Source organism: Eleginops maclovinus, chromosome 5, assembly GCF_036324505.1.
Source record: "Eleginops maclovinus isolate JMC-PN-2008 ecotype Puerto Natales chromosome 5, JC_Emac_rtc_rv5, whole genome shotgun sequence".
NCBI classification, from domain to species: domain Eukaryota; kingdom Metazoa; phylum Chordata; class Actinopteri; order Perciformes; family Eleginopidae; genus Eleginops; species Eleginops maclovinus.
This window is the reverse complement of record NC_086353.1, coordinates 6856193-6873679: the sequence shown is the minus strand read 5'-3', so window position 1 is coordinate 6873679 and position 17487 is coordinate 6856193. Positions and strand designations below refer to the sequence as shown.

The following is a 17487-nucleotide window of genomic DNA, read 5'->3' as shown; positions in this document are numbered from 1 at the left end:
CATGTCATTTTCTCAGGCCAAAAAAAATATTCAAAGCTGTAATGGTTTTAATCTCATCATAATCTTTCTCATCCCCCAATACTCATGGCTTTGATTAAATTAGATTTGCAAAGGTGAAAATGTCAGCTGTGGGTTGAATGATGCATTGACTTGAGAGAGAGATGAAAGCCATTCAAACAGCTCTGCTCCCATTAAGAACAGAGGGAACCCTATACTCGTGTTTGTTTCGCCAAACAGGCAGCAGAATCCAATGCAGCTATTCCCTAATGATGGCTGTTTGTGCAGGTAGTGTGTAATGGTGAGCTGGAGAGACGGCCGCTGGCTCGTGCTTGTTAGGCTGAACCAACTCTCCAGAGAGTCGTCTGGCGAGGGTTAGCTTGCTGTTGGATCAGGAGTCTCTCTCAGGCTGCCTTTGTTTTCCTTTCTGTTTTTATTTTCTATTAATCAGGATCCTGTATAATATTTTTCATAGTTATTTTCTCCTTGATCCCATCGCTCTCCCAATGCCCCTCTTACTATTTCTCTTTTTCTGTTAGTCTCCATGTGTACTCACACAAGGCTATTTACTATGGAGATTGTGTTCTACGAGCCCCGGCCAGAAAAGTCCCCCATTACCAGCCCTTTATGCCGTTGCACTATTGATGGTTTTCCTAATGGCTGCCGATGGGCGCAGGGAGCCATTGGCACTGGGCCTTGGAGTCCACCGCTCTTTTAATAAATCACAATCAGTCCTGTGCCATTACATCAATATTTTTGGTCAATTACTGTGAAGGTCAGGTGGTGCAGCTTCGCACCAGAGCCCCTGGTATGTGGGCACTGGAGAAACATCTGGTGCTGCAAAACCCAAGAAAAGAACAAGTAAAAGGAAAAGCTGGACACAGAAAAAATACTTAAACGTACACCTGCATGCTGGCAGTCTTTCCCAATACAAGAGATGTTGGTTCCCTTATTCCATACGAAAAACATGTGATGCAGCGCCATCCCAGCGTGTACGGATGAAACCCACAACCTTTTTCCAGCTGTGAAAATGAAACTCTGCAACACAAAGACAATACGCAGCTATGATTACGACCTTTTGTTGCCTGGGTGTAAAATCCAAGCCTGGCTGCTCACACGCCATAAAACTGTATTCCCCAAAGTTTCCATTCAATAAAGAGTCTGAAAATGAAAATATTATTTTCTCAAAAGCTGATGGGAATTGTTGTTTCCTCACGGCAGGCATCTAATATCTTCTGACATAGTGTGACCCGCCTGAATGCAATTTGTGTCTTAATATCCAGCTTACAGCCGCCCTGGCCTCTGGAGGAAAGAGGTGTTAGGTGATTTTTCCTTTTCCATTCCCCTGCTTTGTCTGCGGTTCTCTCTCTCTCTTCCTTTCTCAACATCACAATGTACAATTTCTTCTCTCCTATTCTCCCACTCCTTGTCCTTTTGCTCTTTTTTGTTTCACTATCTCCTTCGGTTGTATCAACGAGCGTCCAGGGAGGATTCCTTTCACCAGACAGTGGCAGTATCTATCTTTTTTGTGCCCTTGTCTGTCATCTTGTGTCAAAACATAGACAGATCCAGAGTCAGACGGATAGGGCTACTACCTGTTCATCCATACTATTCTGTCCCAGTGCCTCGAGACCCAGGTGTACAACATGCCAGCCTGCTGTCTTTTTAAGGGAGGGAAAAAGTAAATGAACAGCTAGCAAGATATCCACAAATGAAACTGCTGGCAGATGTCATTTTTTTTGCTCCTCGTCTCTCCAGTTTCCCCCCTCCCTTTTCTCTGAGCTTGGGTCCACCGAGCATCCAGAGTGCTGCAGTGTTTATTTGGGTCAGGAATCATCTTTCATGTATATGACACCTAAACAAAGTCGACGGACAGCGAGCGGAGATGAGGGCAGATGATGGAGAACGCCAACTCACGGTCTCTGGGGACCCGCACTACTCTCCTCTTTTTTCCCCTCTCATACCTTCTCTTCATTGCATTCTAATAGGCTGACTAATGTACCATGGAAATTCACTCTGGATGCAGGAAGCGGGGAAGTTAACAGGAAGGTGGCTGCAGCTGAGAAAAGGTTGAAATGTGATGTAGAAGCAGTGTGTTGTTGACAATCTACTGATGTAGTCAGTTCGAGGCAAATGGAAACAATATTCAAGATGCAGAGGTTTAGGTATACTCCCTGGAATTTGCTGTTCTCCTACTTTGTCTTACTCTTGCCTTTTTAAAGCCTGCATCAGCATCCTTTTTATTCCAACAATCCTCACCTCCAGCTAGTCCCCCCCAAACACACACACACACACACACACACACACACACACACACACACACACACACACACACACACACACACACACACACACACACACACACACACACACACACACACACACACACACACACACACTTCGAGCACCAACTCCTCTCCCTCTGCTCCTCCTCCCTCATATAAGCAGCTCATTTTCTGCAGCACCACTGCTCTAATGGACGCCCTTAGGCTAGAGGCTTCCCAGCCAAGGGACATCCATCTTTCGGCATGTCACACTCCCGCCTGGCAAAAAATCTTTGTGATGTGCACTCCAATTTTTCTTCAGTAAATCAAATCTTCCTTCCTTCAGAAAGACGAATGCTTTAGGGTTGGAGTGTTATAGAGAAAATCAATGCCGGCAAAATTGAAACAGTATGCCCCCGTATTGATCGGCCTTGTGAGATCGAAAAGGAACAGCTTTGTAACTGTTCTGCTGGACAGTTAGCTGACCTGTAATGGACAAACTATTGATATTAGCATTACTATTTTATCTTGTGCTATGTCATTTTGCTAGTTCACTATTGAGGGGAAGAAGCCGGAGCAGAACATTCACTGTTAGAAAAGGTTTAAACTTGTTATCCACTAATGATACAGAAGGTGATGGGAAATGGGGTTTACGACATATCCAGAGAAGGGCTTTCTCATGTGTTTTGTTCTCTTTAAATAAAGGATATAGCCTTTTCTTTATAGAATATCACCAATAGATATACAGAATTGTACATGATGCATGAACAAAATACAATCGACAATAATTTTTATTAAATTTTAACTAAAATTTGGTTTCAAACTGTTATCTCAAGAACAACAAGAACATTATTCCTTTCTCAACAATCTAGCAGCAAAGTCAAAGTATGGATAAAAAAAGCATTAAATAAAAAATATAAAACTCAAGAATCCCAATTTTTTTTGGCCTAATGAAAACTGTTTGTCGTGAGCTAAGATTTTAGCGACAGTGGCATCTCATGTTTTGCGTAATTCTAATTGGGCGTCAAATTGCTTTTACAAATTTGCCGCACACATTTTAAACAACAAATACAGGAATCTCTTAGATAAATTGAATAATAGGAGGTTGGTTGAGTACATATATTTTATTGGTCTTTTATTAATTGTCTGCTTATCAATTAATAAAACATGTAATTGTAGCACCACTGCTCAGTGTCCTTCAGTCCTTGTTAGTTTTATCCCACACGTTGAGCCTCCTGGACTGCGACTGTATCACCCTCTCAAGGAATCTATTAGTTATGCTCCGAACATACTACCGAGTTATGCTTACTGCAGTGTGGCCATTCTTGTTCACATAGCATTTTTTCTTCATATAAAGTAAATGATTGCATGAGAAACCGCGGCAGGACGATTCATCTCTACTTGTATGCTTTCATTCCAGACCTAAATCACAATTATGATACATAATACTGAATGTAATGCATGTGTTAAAGCCGAGGTCTGCACAGTGTCTGCGCTGCCTTTGCGTGCATGCTTTATGGACACACTGTACATTAAAGCTGCGCTGGTACTGTGCACGCAGAGCTGAAAAAGGAAATGGGACTCCAGCACGTCAGCGGAGATTATAACCATAGGAAACAAGAACATAACTGTTTAGAGTACACTGACTCTCGGAAATGCACGACACGAGAGGGGCAGGAAGACAGACGGAGGGAGAGAGAGTTGGATGGAACAAAGGATGAGACAGATATTTCTAACTGAAACATTAAAAGTTAGGATGGAGACAGAGACAAGACAAGGACATTTTTTCCCCCTACATCCTATCCTCTAGCTGCAGTATACACTGAACCAAAGCGATGAGTGATTGCACAAATGTGTATGTAAAAGGTTAAGACCGGGTCTTATTTGCTGGATGGAAAACTCTGCAGCTGCGGTCTTATCTGACCATCAGACTGACTTTTGTTGTGTTTAGGAATAGAATAAACAGTGTAGCTGGATTCTAAATCTTTTCTAATTCGGATTTATACATCAGATTTGCTTATTGCATTCATTTTTGTATGCCACCTTCTGATTTTTGTACCTTTTTTTTTTTAAGCTAGTCTTTTTGTCTCAAACCAAATTTAAACGCAAGATATTTCACAAAACTTAAAGTCTTGGTGGATGTTAAATGGCATCGGCACAGTGATAATATCTGAAACAAGCCCTTTTTTAGCTTCAATATTGTCCATTACTTTGTACAGTAATTAACTAGTCATTTATATAGCATATTGCCTTTGGTTTGCTTATAAATACGTTGCAGTCTAAACACAAACATGACCTGCTGTACTGAGCAGTGGCAGCTGTAGCAGTCTGCAGCTCCTGGCTCATCCCAGGAAGAGACAGTTGTTTCCTTTAGTCCAACTCCGGACTACTTCAAAACCAATTAGCTGGGGGCTTGAGTTTTGGTCATCCATCTGACTTGATACAGTCATAAACATATAGCATAAACACAGCAATGGGAGCCTGCCTTCAGTGCTGCTCATCTTTCTGTAACCGAGAATCTTTGTGTCTTGCAGCACTAAAGTCCTTAAACGGGTTTAACGTGAAACCCTCCACCTCATTAATCATGCACGGTGACATGCGTCTGGGACAGAAAAGTTGTGACGGGGACAAAAAGGATGTTTCCTAAATCTCTGGGGAGACTGTTCAAGTTTGACAGACTTATTTTACTTGCATAAAATAACGTGCCACAGAGGCCCTACCGTGCAGCCGGGCTCATGGATATGAATTAGAATATAGCCTTAATGATAACATTTACCTCCACTGTATATACAGTACAGTGGCTGGGGCTGTAAGGAATAGCAACAAAGTGTCATGGTGGAACATATTAACAGCTGATGATGTCCATATGTTAGCCTGGTTAAGTGTTGCACTGTGGAGCGAGACCCTAAAGATTAAACTCAGTGGATCATCTAATATTACGAGAACCAAAAGTGTTTCAGCGAATAAAACTGGCGCTTTTAATCGTAATGGTGGAAATAGCGCTATAATTCTTTCACAATTTATATAATATAAGCTACTATATTATAATTAACAAGTATATATGTTTTTTTTGTAGATTATCACAATTTATTATTAAGATTTTTATGATACAAAACAGTTTCCTTTTTGAAAGTTTGATGAACATCTTTTTTTACTGATTTGGTGAGGCATGTTTATCACGTGTAGTCGTAGCATAATAGAAGGTTGAACATTCTGCTAATATTTTTTTACTTTTAACCATTGTTTTTAGTTTTATTGGTTATTAAAAGGATATGGTTAAAATCATCCTCACACAATTTATAATCTGTGTTTTTGGTTTCCTCTTTAAACACAAATATGTCAATTTTTCTTTTTAATAACTTGATTTTTTTAAGTAGTATCTCCGGTTGTCAATCTCTATATTGTCACTAAATGGGAAGGTGTCCAATTTAACCCACTTACCCTAATCCATTTACGTCTTTTATATCCTCTTATTCATGTTTAAGTATCAGTATTGTACATCCTCTTCCTAGCAGCTCAGAAATGTAAAGGAATCCTTGTTATGAAGAATGAAAGAGCGCCACCATCCCAGAAAGAGCAATTACACCACCCTGCCTCGCCGCCTCGCCGCCTCGCAGCCTCGCAGCCTCGCAGCCTCGCAGCCCGGTATGACTCTGTAGCAACACTCAGATTTATGAGTTTTATATACCCTTAAGAAAGTATATGGCCTTGGTGGAGCAAGGTCATGATAAAAGGGTGCTGATCAATATCTGAATGAAAAGCCATTTGGGAAGTTTTTAGGGCTTTTTTCCTCCTTTCTCCCTGGGTGCAATATCTTCACAGTATCGATTGTCCGGGGCCAGTAGTTAGTCAAAGGCTATCTCCTTTGACTAACCCCTTTGCAGTGTGTCAGCCCCCCCCTTCCTTCTCCTCCTGATAGATTGGTATGCTTCCAGCCACTGTAATTACACCATGGTACCAGCAGGTCATTTATTTTGCTACTTTCACCATTTGCCAAAAAAATTGCCTTTATCTTAAGAATCCAGCTCTTTCTTGTGCAACTAAAGCAGGAAAAAGGCCACATAAAATAGCCACGTCCTGAGAGTGAGAGACTGGGGATCATCCTTTACTCGTAGATCTTCAGCTCGTATTCCTGCTGTAGATTTACTTCACACCCCCGTCCCCTGTGTCTGAGTTCAAGTGCAGCACCACCTTAAGAGTATCAGACCAAGGGGGTTCAATGTTTGAGATTTGTGATGTTAGGAAATTATATTGATAATAGGAGGGACATATTTATGCAAGGAATTTTCCGTTATAGTTGCAAATCATAACAATTTAAATACAAACTATACTTTATAATTTACAACAACAAAAAAATCTCTCCTTCCACGCTCGGTTTGGGAAGGAAACATTTCAGTTAAACAAAACTAGGGTTTAGCTATTTCTACACAAAGTCTAATTAAACTATAAACAATATGATAACGATTAAATTCTGGAAGGTACAGTATAACGTCTGATTTTCATGAGCTCTGAGGCACTATTTAACTGTACAAAGCTCCCATTATGAGCAACATCATAAATCATTGGAAAGAAATGTTGTATTCAACATTCAAGGGGTGATGTTTTTTCTTTTCTTCCCGTTAGATTATTTTCTCGAATGAAGAGATAACTACATGGCCATTATAGTTAGTCAGACTTCTGTTTATATGATCGTCTCAATCACCTTGCAATGGAATTGCTGCACTTGACACACAAACACACACGCATGCACAGTGTGCTATAAGTGCTGTATAATGGGCCCAGCCGTGTGATGGAGAGAGGGGAGGAGGTGCTCATGAATAGCAGACAGCCTCCTCTAGATGAGATTGCCGAGCCGTGGAGTCCTGCATCACGCTGGAGCAGGACACAAACAAACTAATGTATGGACATTTCACAAGGGATTGTTTATCGTTTATTAAAGTCTCAGAAAGCCCCTCACTTAGATGATCTACATTGCATTCATTTGTTGTAGTTTCAAGATCATACACTTAACTGGAATTAATCATGTTATTTATTAGGTTTTAAGTGTTGCTCTTATGTGAGGCACCTTAAGATTTAGGCTTTTGAGGTTTAAGGCTAAACAAGCATGTGTTATGAATGTAATTTTAAGCAAAAAAAACCCCACTCCTTTGACTCGGCTGACCTTGAGCTTCTCTGCTGTGTTTTCTTTTGGGCTGTGTTGGAAACGTTGGGTATGTGTTCAGATTTGTCATACCATTCAAGATCAGCTCTGAAAGGTAGAGGTCAGGAGATTATTACAATGGGCCGGTAATGGCAGAATTATGCAACTCCGGTCCAGTGGATGCCCTCATTACCTCGCAGTAGTGGTGATAAATGGCCTTAAATGCATGTTGTCAAAATCACAGGAAAATGTGACCCTTAATCAAAAATACAGATGGTACCACTTCAGCGATGTAGCTGGGGGAGTCTGTGTATACTATTTATTAGGCGATGCTTGGATCATTTCAGTAAGGCAAACCGTGAAGCTATTTTAACATTAAACAATCAAATCTAGTGCAACATTATTCATTTTATGGTAAAAGCTTTTTTTCACAGCATGTTAAATCTTTCTGTCTTTAGTCAATATTTACTACTTTACTAAACACAGCACTTTCCCTTTTACCTTCCATGAAATCTGATATAATTAGTGTGTAATTGTCTGGCTTTTTGTTGCTGAATTTACACTGAGTGTAATTGCTGCTAATTGGAAGCTGCGCACTAAGCTGGTGGTAATTAGGGCTCCATTTGCATTATTTCATTTGGTTGGACTGCATTGTGGGGAGTCTGAAGCCTCTTGCCTCACACCCATGGGACTACTTTGATCCTCACAAGCCCGGGATATTGCGGAGATGCAATATCAGTGCCTCTGTCTTTCAGATCGCTTTTTGAGAGCTCTTGGATAAATTGGAGTTAATTGGGAGGAGTGGTAGGTGCTCATGTTGTCTGGGTAATGAGAGTGTGTGCACTCTTGTGTGTTAGCAACAAATTCAGTCAAAAGGGAGTGTGATGAAAGCAAAGGCCGTACATACTTCGTTTCACTGTGGCTCGATTACTTGGCTCACATGTAGGAATTAGCTATTTTGCCTTTAGTTTTTTCTCTCTATAGAGGGCATACTCTTCTTAAATCTGTTTTCACATGCACTTAATCACAGACCTGGTGGTGTGTTGGATCACAATATTTAAATTCATATTAAAAATAGACAAATTAAATGGCTTGATGCTATGATTAATAAAAAGGAGGGGCAATATTGCATGTGGACTGTCATTTAAGAGAATAAGATGGAAATGTTTCCGTGTCTGTGACCCTAACATCACCTCTGGTAAATCTTGTAAACAACATTAGCTGAGGTGAATTAACATACACACATGTAGATGCTCTCCTGTGAACCTCATTGGAATGGCACGGATAAGCATTAAGGCACATGTAGAAAATCACTTTGGCAGGACTTAATCATGCCAAACAATTTCAGTGGGAAGGTATTTGGTCCTGTGTCATTTTAATTTTAGTCTGGAGATACCATGGATGTGATCGCTGCCACCGTTTGACAAAGAGCCAGCGCTCAAGCAACCAGTCCTCCACATGACAAATCCTCAATCTATTCCTGCCCTCCCGTTTCTTCTAAACACATGGTTTATGCAAATCAAAGCAAAATGATCTTGGGAATAGCAGCAATGGTTGAGCAATTTGAGGGCTGCCAATGGGAACTGGCATTAATATAAAATAAGGAAGGAGAGAAATCTCCTCTGCATATGCAGGTCTCATTGACTGTACGCAAATTAATTTACAGAAAGGTTATGAATGACTGTTGGTGCCAAAGTGCAGTCGCTTGTAGTGATATATGAAAGCATATTCACTCTGCATGTCCTGCTTGCTAGGATAAAGGTCATGCTATCATTTACATAATATCAAATGCTTTGGAAATAAACCATTGCAAAAAAAGGGGATGTTTTCTTTACCTCTCTATATTTGCCCCGGATACATTCAACCTTTTTGAAATACCTGAATTTAAAACAGATAATATGAAATAATCTGGAAAGAAATCAGATTCTAATATGAGTAGTTGCATTTAAAAAAAAAAAAAAAGAACATTTAAAAAACTGGAACTGGGTAAAAAGCTGGGATGCATCTGTCTCTGAAACAACCGTCCGATTGAATCTTGATGGATGGCAGTCATTTGTCCTCGTCAGCAAACGAACAATCCCACCATAGAAATTACTGTGCTATCAAACTTTCAGGACCTGCACAGAGAACTAGCTGTTTGATAATCCCATTAATATATGATGATTATAAGAGGGGGACTTGGGATTGTTTATTTTAGGGTTTCTTAATGCCACATTATTATTTTATTTAGGATAAGATTAAACTATAATACCCCCCGAGGGAAATTGGGATGGGGCAGCAGGAAACGGTAACAGCCAAGACAACAAAGGACAGAATATTAACAGTCTTGAATAAAATGTTTGTGTTAAAACAAAAAAAAGGATATACATTTTGATAATTATATATAATTTGGTTGAAATTGTAACATTAGTGTTGAGTCCATCTCTATTATCGACATTGATGTGCTTTAAAAACACTTGTTATGTTCAAAATAAGGGAGTATAGTCTTCAGCTTACATTCTGGCATTTGCACAAGCTAAAGAAATGTGCTTCTTCCTTATTATTTGGATAAACAGCACCTATGGGTCAGGCAGTAGTTTATTTTGGAGCACATTGATAACGTGGTTCACTTGGCCCCCCACTCTCTGATTTCTGATTTCTGAAAAAGTACTTGCATAACCCTAAACAATCCTTCCTACTGAAAACTCTTCACAATTAAACAATGTGTCCCCCAGCCATGCCTCGGATTATTCCTCTGTTTAAATGTAAATGGACAATTTAGTAGCGATTTGAATCTTAAAAAACCCACCAATAAAGTATCTCCTAGCAGTGTGTTGATGTTTTTTGTTAAATGTATTAAACTGAAGCCATAACTGTTTTGTTAACTGGCTGGGGAGAAAGAGCTTCAGTGGCAGATTAAAGGAGAAACTTGAGCCATCTGTCCAGTGTGTTGGTAAACTTCCTTAAATTTACAACTCCATAGGCCTGTAGAGCATCCAAAAGATGTCCAAAACATAAAAAGGAAAAGAAAAAAGGTAATTACTATTTACTACTTCACATAAAACTCTTCCGGACTCTGTTTCAGTAGCCAATGTGGTCTACATTAAAAAGGCAACAAATTCTCTTTTAGTATACACAAACTCAACTTGCACATATATGGCTTGCGGTGTTAGATTTCTATGTTTTGCCCAGATTTAAAGAATAGATACTCTGTGTCAAATCATCTCCCCTCCCCTTTCATCATCAGACAACGCACCGCTCTTCCAGACACCTTTTATGACCGAACTAATTACTAATTACACAAGTGGTTGGCCTGAACTGCAGCACAACGCTGGCCCTTTGTTATTTTAATTGTTGTTATTTTGAAGAATGGGGCTCCAGTAAATTGTGCCATGGATGCCCTGGGAGGATGGATGAGCGCTGAATAATTTATCATCTTTGTGGAAACACAGTCAGCGTGCGGTATGGGGGTTGCATAGCGCCGTACATCTCCATTCTTGTTACGGCGGCACTCTCGTTGGGGATTGATGACGAGGTATCTTTCATCGTGCGTCCACCTCTTCTCGCACCCCATCATTAGGACACCCATTGTCGCCTGTTCATGGAGTGCCGGATGAATATGACTGGCAGAGGTGGTCCCCCGCATGCTTTGACTAATTACTCCCCTCCTGATGGATTAATGTGTATTGTGTGAATCAGACAGACCCCCCTCTTCCGTGAGATGAGAGACGAGTGCGTCCTGATTCAGAGCTGTGCTGCATGCACAACCTTGATAATTATTTTCATAGATGAATACCATTGCAGGCAGGATGATGAAGTGGCCATTTGCGTTCAGAGACTATCAGAGGCAAACATGGAGCGGCGTCTTTGTCACTGGAGAGAAATCTGCTCCTGCACAGACCTGCGCGCCTTGTGTCGTTCCAACTTGCATTAACACACACTCTCTTGATTCACTATTCTGGAAATAACCCATTTACATTCCATTTATGCCATTTTATACATTTCCCAACCATCTTCTCCTATCGTAGTTGTGCCTTATGGCTGACTTTTACGAACTAAATTTACATCCAGACTTAAGATATGAGGAGCAGCCACTCATCCAGCCTTTTGAGATTTTCCTTTTGTCCAGATAAATCAAATAATTAATGGTTTTCATTAGCTAGGGCACACAGGGGTTTTAAAGTACCCGTTTGGAAATTGTATTTATTTTCTTGCGTAAAGCTCCTTTCCCTTTTAGAGGCCCCTGTGTGATCATTGGTGTTGGACTGAAGATTTGTGAGGAGCCCCCGGCCAGAGCAGCGTTCAAGAGTAGATCACATAAAGTACGCTGGGGTTCTCCCGTCATAGTTTATTCCACTGAAACCATAAACTGTGTCTTCCTACACCTTCACAGCATACACTGCTGCCACTTATAAGAAAAGGCCTCATGGGTTTGTTTTTATTGGTTTAGAAATGTGTTATATTGGATAAACCTTGGTATTTCGTCTTTCAACACTTGTTTAGATTTCAGTTTTTTGTTTGTCTTTTTCTGCTTTTGTCTCATAACGACCTACATGGTTTATAGGAACCACATATCTAATTATACTGTATTTTTCACAAAAAACAGTATTTCATGAAAGCCTGATAAATTGTTACACAAGAAGCTAGACAGAAATAGCTCCAGTCATTGTCTAGGACCTATTTTTTCCTTTGCTTTTCTCATGAGAACATTTAGTCCAAGCAAAATGACTGTTTGACTTGAGTCAGACAGTCAGGATTTAGTCTCACTGAAGACCTGAGTATATATTGTTTTCCCTCCCCACCTGAGTTGTTAATCATTAACACATGAGCTGTTTCCTATATATAGCAACGTTATTTTTAGTGCTGCCTAATAGATTTACGAACATCTCTTCTTTGGGCTTAAAAGTCTTTTTAATTAAAAACCTATTCAACTGGAAAATAAACAATACCATCTGAAACCTTGTCTTTCCTCCAAGCCATGGGTGATGAATATCTTAGATTATATTTTAATTAAATAAGATTCAAAAATAGAAAATGTATTTGGTATAGACAGCTACAAACATGCACAATGCTGTGTAGCAGTGACTCCTCATTTAAAGTTAACACTTTCTTCTCCTTGAGAGCAGAATGATTTACTGACCAGTCCCTGTAAAGGGAGATGTAAATTGCAAAAGAAAAATGTCTGCTGTAGACGTTGATTAATATTGGTAATGCTATCCCACCCCCCCTCCTCTGTGTTTGTAATGGCCTTCTCCTTATCCTGCGAGCCATGAGTCCTGACAAGAGGCATCCTGCTGGGCTTGAAATGAGCCTAGAATGGAAGCACGTGCCACAAAAGTGTGTGGAAAATGATCACGCTGACATTTGCTCATTCCACTGTGATGTACCTAGTGCACTTCACCTCCTCAAAGAGAGGAGGAAAAACAAAGCAATGAAAGGGAACATCTTATCCTCTGACATGGAGATACTGTCATTGTCAAGTACAATGAGTTGGGATCTGAACTTGTCTTAAGTGAATGTTTTTAGAGAGTGATTCTGAGGGTTAAAAAAAAAGGCCCAAACACAATGCTGTCTTTATGTATGCTTGCTCGGACTGAGTGCTAATGCTGGGCTGCTATACCATGCTGGCTGGTAATTGCTAACACATGTGCTACCTCTGTCTCGCTGCAGCCGGCCGAGGGAGTTCTGGCGCCTGGACTACTGGGAGGACGATTTAAGGCGGCGACGTCGCTTCATCAGGAACCCCTCCGGATCCACCCACTCTGAGGCTACGCTCAAAGCAGCGGCCGAACACGGTCAGTCCCATCCACCAATCCTCTCCTGTTGTTTGCACTCCCTTTTGTCACACGCTTAGTGGTAGCACCAGGTACAAGGTAATAAAAATTAGTCGTCCCGTAGCAATAAACGATTTATTGTACCACAAGACATAGTAAAATAGTACCCTCATTTAAATTTCACAAAGGTAATTTTACACTCTGCTTCCCATTATGCTAAGCCGGGCTAGTAATCAGAGTGTCAGCATACTTCACTAGAAAAAAGTTTAACAGAGTGGCTACAATTGAGATGAAAAGTGAAATTTGTTCATTCTTTTTTTCTGCTGCATAACAGTGGCCGATATCAGCGGTAAGTAGCATTCATACTTCCTCCTGTTCCCTCTCTATTATTAATATTTTTGCATAGGAACAACAGGTCATTTGGAGATGTATGACTGTAATGCATTAACCAGCATAATAGTGTGATTGATCGGAGGTTAACAGTAAAAATATGTTCCTTATATCTCTCTAAATGTAATGAAATGAGTTTTATTACTCCATTTTAAATATTTTACTTCTAAAGCAAAAATCGATGTCTACTAAAACTTTTATTTGAAAAAGAGTCCAGATGTACTTGCAGCCTCTTAAGATGTAGGAAAATTGAATGTATTTGGACAAAACTCGTAAGAGAGTAAATTGACTGCATTGATTCCTTTTTCCTCCAGAATTTAAATAGGACCGATCAATTTCTCATTGTTTCTGTGCACTGCCCCATAAAGACAGGTGCTGATTTTCAATAAACCTCGTTTGAGAACAATTTAAAATTCCCAGGAGTCACGTATACCCACAGAATCTAAATGACACATGTCCCTGCATTAACACTAGGAGTTGCATTTCTCTCCTAGAGTACATGTAATCCCTAATATCTGCACATCAGGGTTTGCAATCATCATCATGCTGGGTCTACTTTTACTAGATTAATATTTTATTCCCTCCAATAAATGGCCATTTCTGCACCTAAGTGTCCTCCACGTGTCACCTGTAAAAGTCCCCTTAAATGTGACATCATTCCAAAAGACAAACGGCAGGTGTGACAGAAGTCAATACAAATGTGATATTGGAGCAATAAGTGCTGGGGATCCTGGGAGACCTGTGCTCTGCAGTAATGGCTGCAGTGTGGAGGCAGCTGGAGACCGTGGCCAGATGCTCGCTGTTCTTCTGCTGCTAGCCTCTGAAATTTACTTTGTTTCCATCTTAATTCCTCCTGGTTTTCCCTTCAGTTAGTTCATGACAAAGAACAGACACATCACTTTTTACCCTCTTATTGACTTCTTTTGGCCATGAAAATGTGTTAAGCTTTCTGTGAGTTCGTCATTCAGGTATTCGGTCTAGTATTTAATTTTATTCAAAACGGTTTCAGCTTATGTGCTTTTTTTCACTGGGGGAAGAAAGACAAATTCCTGCAAACATTTGGTTTCAAAGTGAAGTCTGTGCTAAAATAGCCAGCAGCCAGTTGTGGCAAGGGTATGCTACCTCCAGAGAGTATAATGCCTGGCTGAAGTATGGGAATATATCATTAAAATAACTCTTTGACATTGAAGCCTGACGGCATCCATTTTCTGATGTAACCTTTCGTCTTGTTTTAGTCGACCCGACATTTGTTACGGAAGTGCAGCTCAAGATGAGAATGCAGGGCTGAGTTTTCAAACAGAGCACAAAGGTCATATCTGGCTGTAATTATATTCATCAGATGCAGAGGGGAGAATGCAGTCTAACCCCCCTAAGAAAATATTTAGTATGAGAATTTACTCTTGTTTTCTAGCTACTTGTGGCTGCACTTCTTAAATCTCACGCTTGATTATAAAATTAGAAGCAATGGAAAATATTTAGTATTTTATTCTGGGTGATCTATGGTGACAACATGGTATTTTCCCCTTTTTTAGAAGAGGGAAATGTACATCTTTTCATTCAAACATGGAGGAAAATGTGCATTTCTGCATTAATAGTTAGGACAACTGTTATCATTCATACTGCGCCAAGATGATTTCCACAGGAGAGTGTGTGGCTGCCAGTAGGCTTGAGTAGGCTGTTATGTATTTGCCTGGAAAGAACCATCTTTTCTGGGGATTGATTTGGTCTGGTCCAGGGCCCGTGTAGCAGAGGTGGCAGAGTAAATACCTAAAGACTAATGTCTCTGTTCTGGTAATCAATACTCGCCTCATGACCACACTCCTGGCTATGCTCCCGTTAAAAACAAATTTGTTAATTTTGACAATTTAATTGCTGCGCCCATGCATGCCTTGAGTTGTATAAGCAGGTAGTTGAACCTCTCAGTCGGGAAATGGGGTCTTGGAAAAAAGAGTAACCTGTTGGGATTTATACACTTTTGTGTTCCCTGCGTGTTGAGTGATGAGGTTGAAGTGCACTGCCGGATTTTTGTTAATGTGGCACGCCTGTTCTTTGCATCGATTGTTTATCATGGTAATCTTTTTAAACAGCGCTTTAATTTAAGTGACATTTCAAAAAGTGAGCAATTGTTTGGAATTTGCCTTTAAATGTTGGATTTTTGTTTTCACTGCCATAGCTATGTGTACAATTTATAGCATTTTAGTTCAATTCTTATATTACACACACACACACACACACACACACACACACACACACACACACTTTAATAGCTCATATCAGGGGTCTTCAATGACTTTAAGGACCCCTTAGCTAAAAGAAAGAAGGAACCCTGGGGACCCTGCGCTACATATGTATATAATTGAGTTGCATGTAAAAAAAAAGGGTCTACCATAACATGTACGGCATCTTTAAGTGTCATGTGTAGAAATACCTTTTATGGTATCTAGCTAACTGGTTGGATGCTTTGAATAAGGGCCACAGTGATTCAGCACAGGCCAGCTAGCTCATGTCATTGCCAAAGGATATCTGGGTAAATGTGAGACAATCAAAAAATGTTGTTTGAGAGGAAATGGGTTGCTTTTGCCCGTTTTAACACATAGGCATTCTTAACTTTACTAATATGTTTGATTCATGTTACTCGATGTGTTTGTTCAGACCCATCTTAAATAGAAAAAACATCATTATCGAGCAATATTTAGCAGCTCCCCTGCAGCAGCTCTGAGGACGCCTTAGGGACCACGGCCATGTTAAAGAGCCATGGTTAAAACCAAATGATAACTCTAGGGACATTCCCTAGAAACACACACACAGAAAACGTACAAAACTGCCAAAATCCTCAGTTGTCAAACTAAAAGAAGAACAAAAATAAACAGTATGTAGGAACGAGTGAGAAGTTTGCCATAGCCTGTCACTTATGAGCTCATTTATTTTATGTGTGTCATAACTCTGGAGAGAATAGCTTTTTTCTTGCTGTTCTCAAAGACTCAGCCCAACAACAAGCTGACTGGTCAGTATTTTGGTTGCACTTCCTTCAGTGTAAGGAACTATTTTTAACTCGTACTTTAAAAGGAACATGGACCAGACAATTATGAGGTTTAGTTGCATCAGCTGTTTTTCTAATGTTGATACCGATGTTAGATGTACACTACTTGCAAATTGGGGTGAGATTTACTGAGCATGTTTACAGTGAAATGCAAAGAAGTTCAAACATGTCTGTATTTTAACCTCATGATAAGTCCCCTGTCCACTTGCTTGGTGTGAATACAATGGCATGTGGTACGTATTAGAGGAGCTGGTAGTAATTTTGGTGCTGCTAACTAAAGAATCCTCCAGGGAGGCTTAATTACAGGAAGACCATTCTAAATATCACCGAGCTGCATATTTTCCATGACAAGAGATTTTTTATCCTGGCTGGTAGTTTCAACATATATAGCCACACGACACCAGTGTGCACTTTAAGGAAGTGCAGTTGATCTCCCCTAAGGTGGTGATTAAGAAAAATCCACTGGTATTAGTTTTATGTTTAGCGTCTCACCGGAGGATTAAAACTGTGTTTTTAGCAGAATGCTGCATTAGAAAACCAGCACAGAAGCAGCAAAAGCTCTCGCTATATGCCAGCTATGTTTACAGAGAGGGAGGACTTGTGCTGTGGACTTGTGTCTGTGGATCCTTACCATTCACCACTGGGGAATGCTGGGCTCCGTAAATGTTTGCAGATTACCATTTTTCTTAAATAATCGGCTTGGAACCTCAAGTCACGTTGAGTTGAAATCAAAATTGGAAGTTTGCAACCTCTGTTTAAGAAAATTATATTTTGACTAACATTTTGTAAAATGGTGTTTGATTAGATGTTTTCTAAATGCATTAAATGTTAGGGTTATGTCTATATTAGTGTCCCTTGCAGTTTTCAGTTTGTCTGCCTGCACGTATATCTGCAAGTCTGGCA

At 40.1% G+C, this 17487-nt stretch overlaps 1 protein-coding gene across 5 annotated transcripts in view; it reads left to right on the top strand.

The window, feature by feature from the left end:
• Positions 1-17487, top strand: part of lrba (LPS-responsive vesicle trafficking, beach and anchor containing) — a 177679-nt gene that overhangs the window by 83082 nt on the left and 77110 nt on the right. For all 5 annotated transcript variants that reach the window (XM_063883718.1, XM_063883721.1, XM_063883719.1 and 2 more), the window contains exon 37: positions 13051-13175. In XM_063883718.1, the coding sequence (XP_063739788.1) occupies positions 13051-13175 (125 nt within the window). The remainder of the gene's footprint in view (positions 1-13050; positions 13176-17487) is intronic.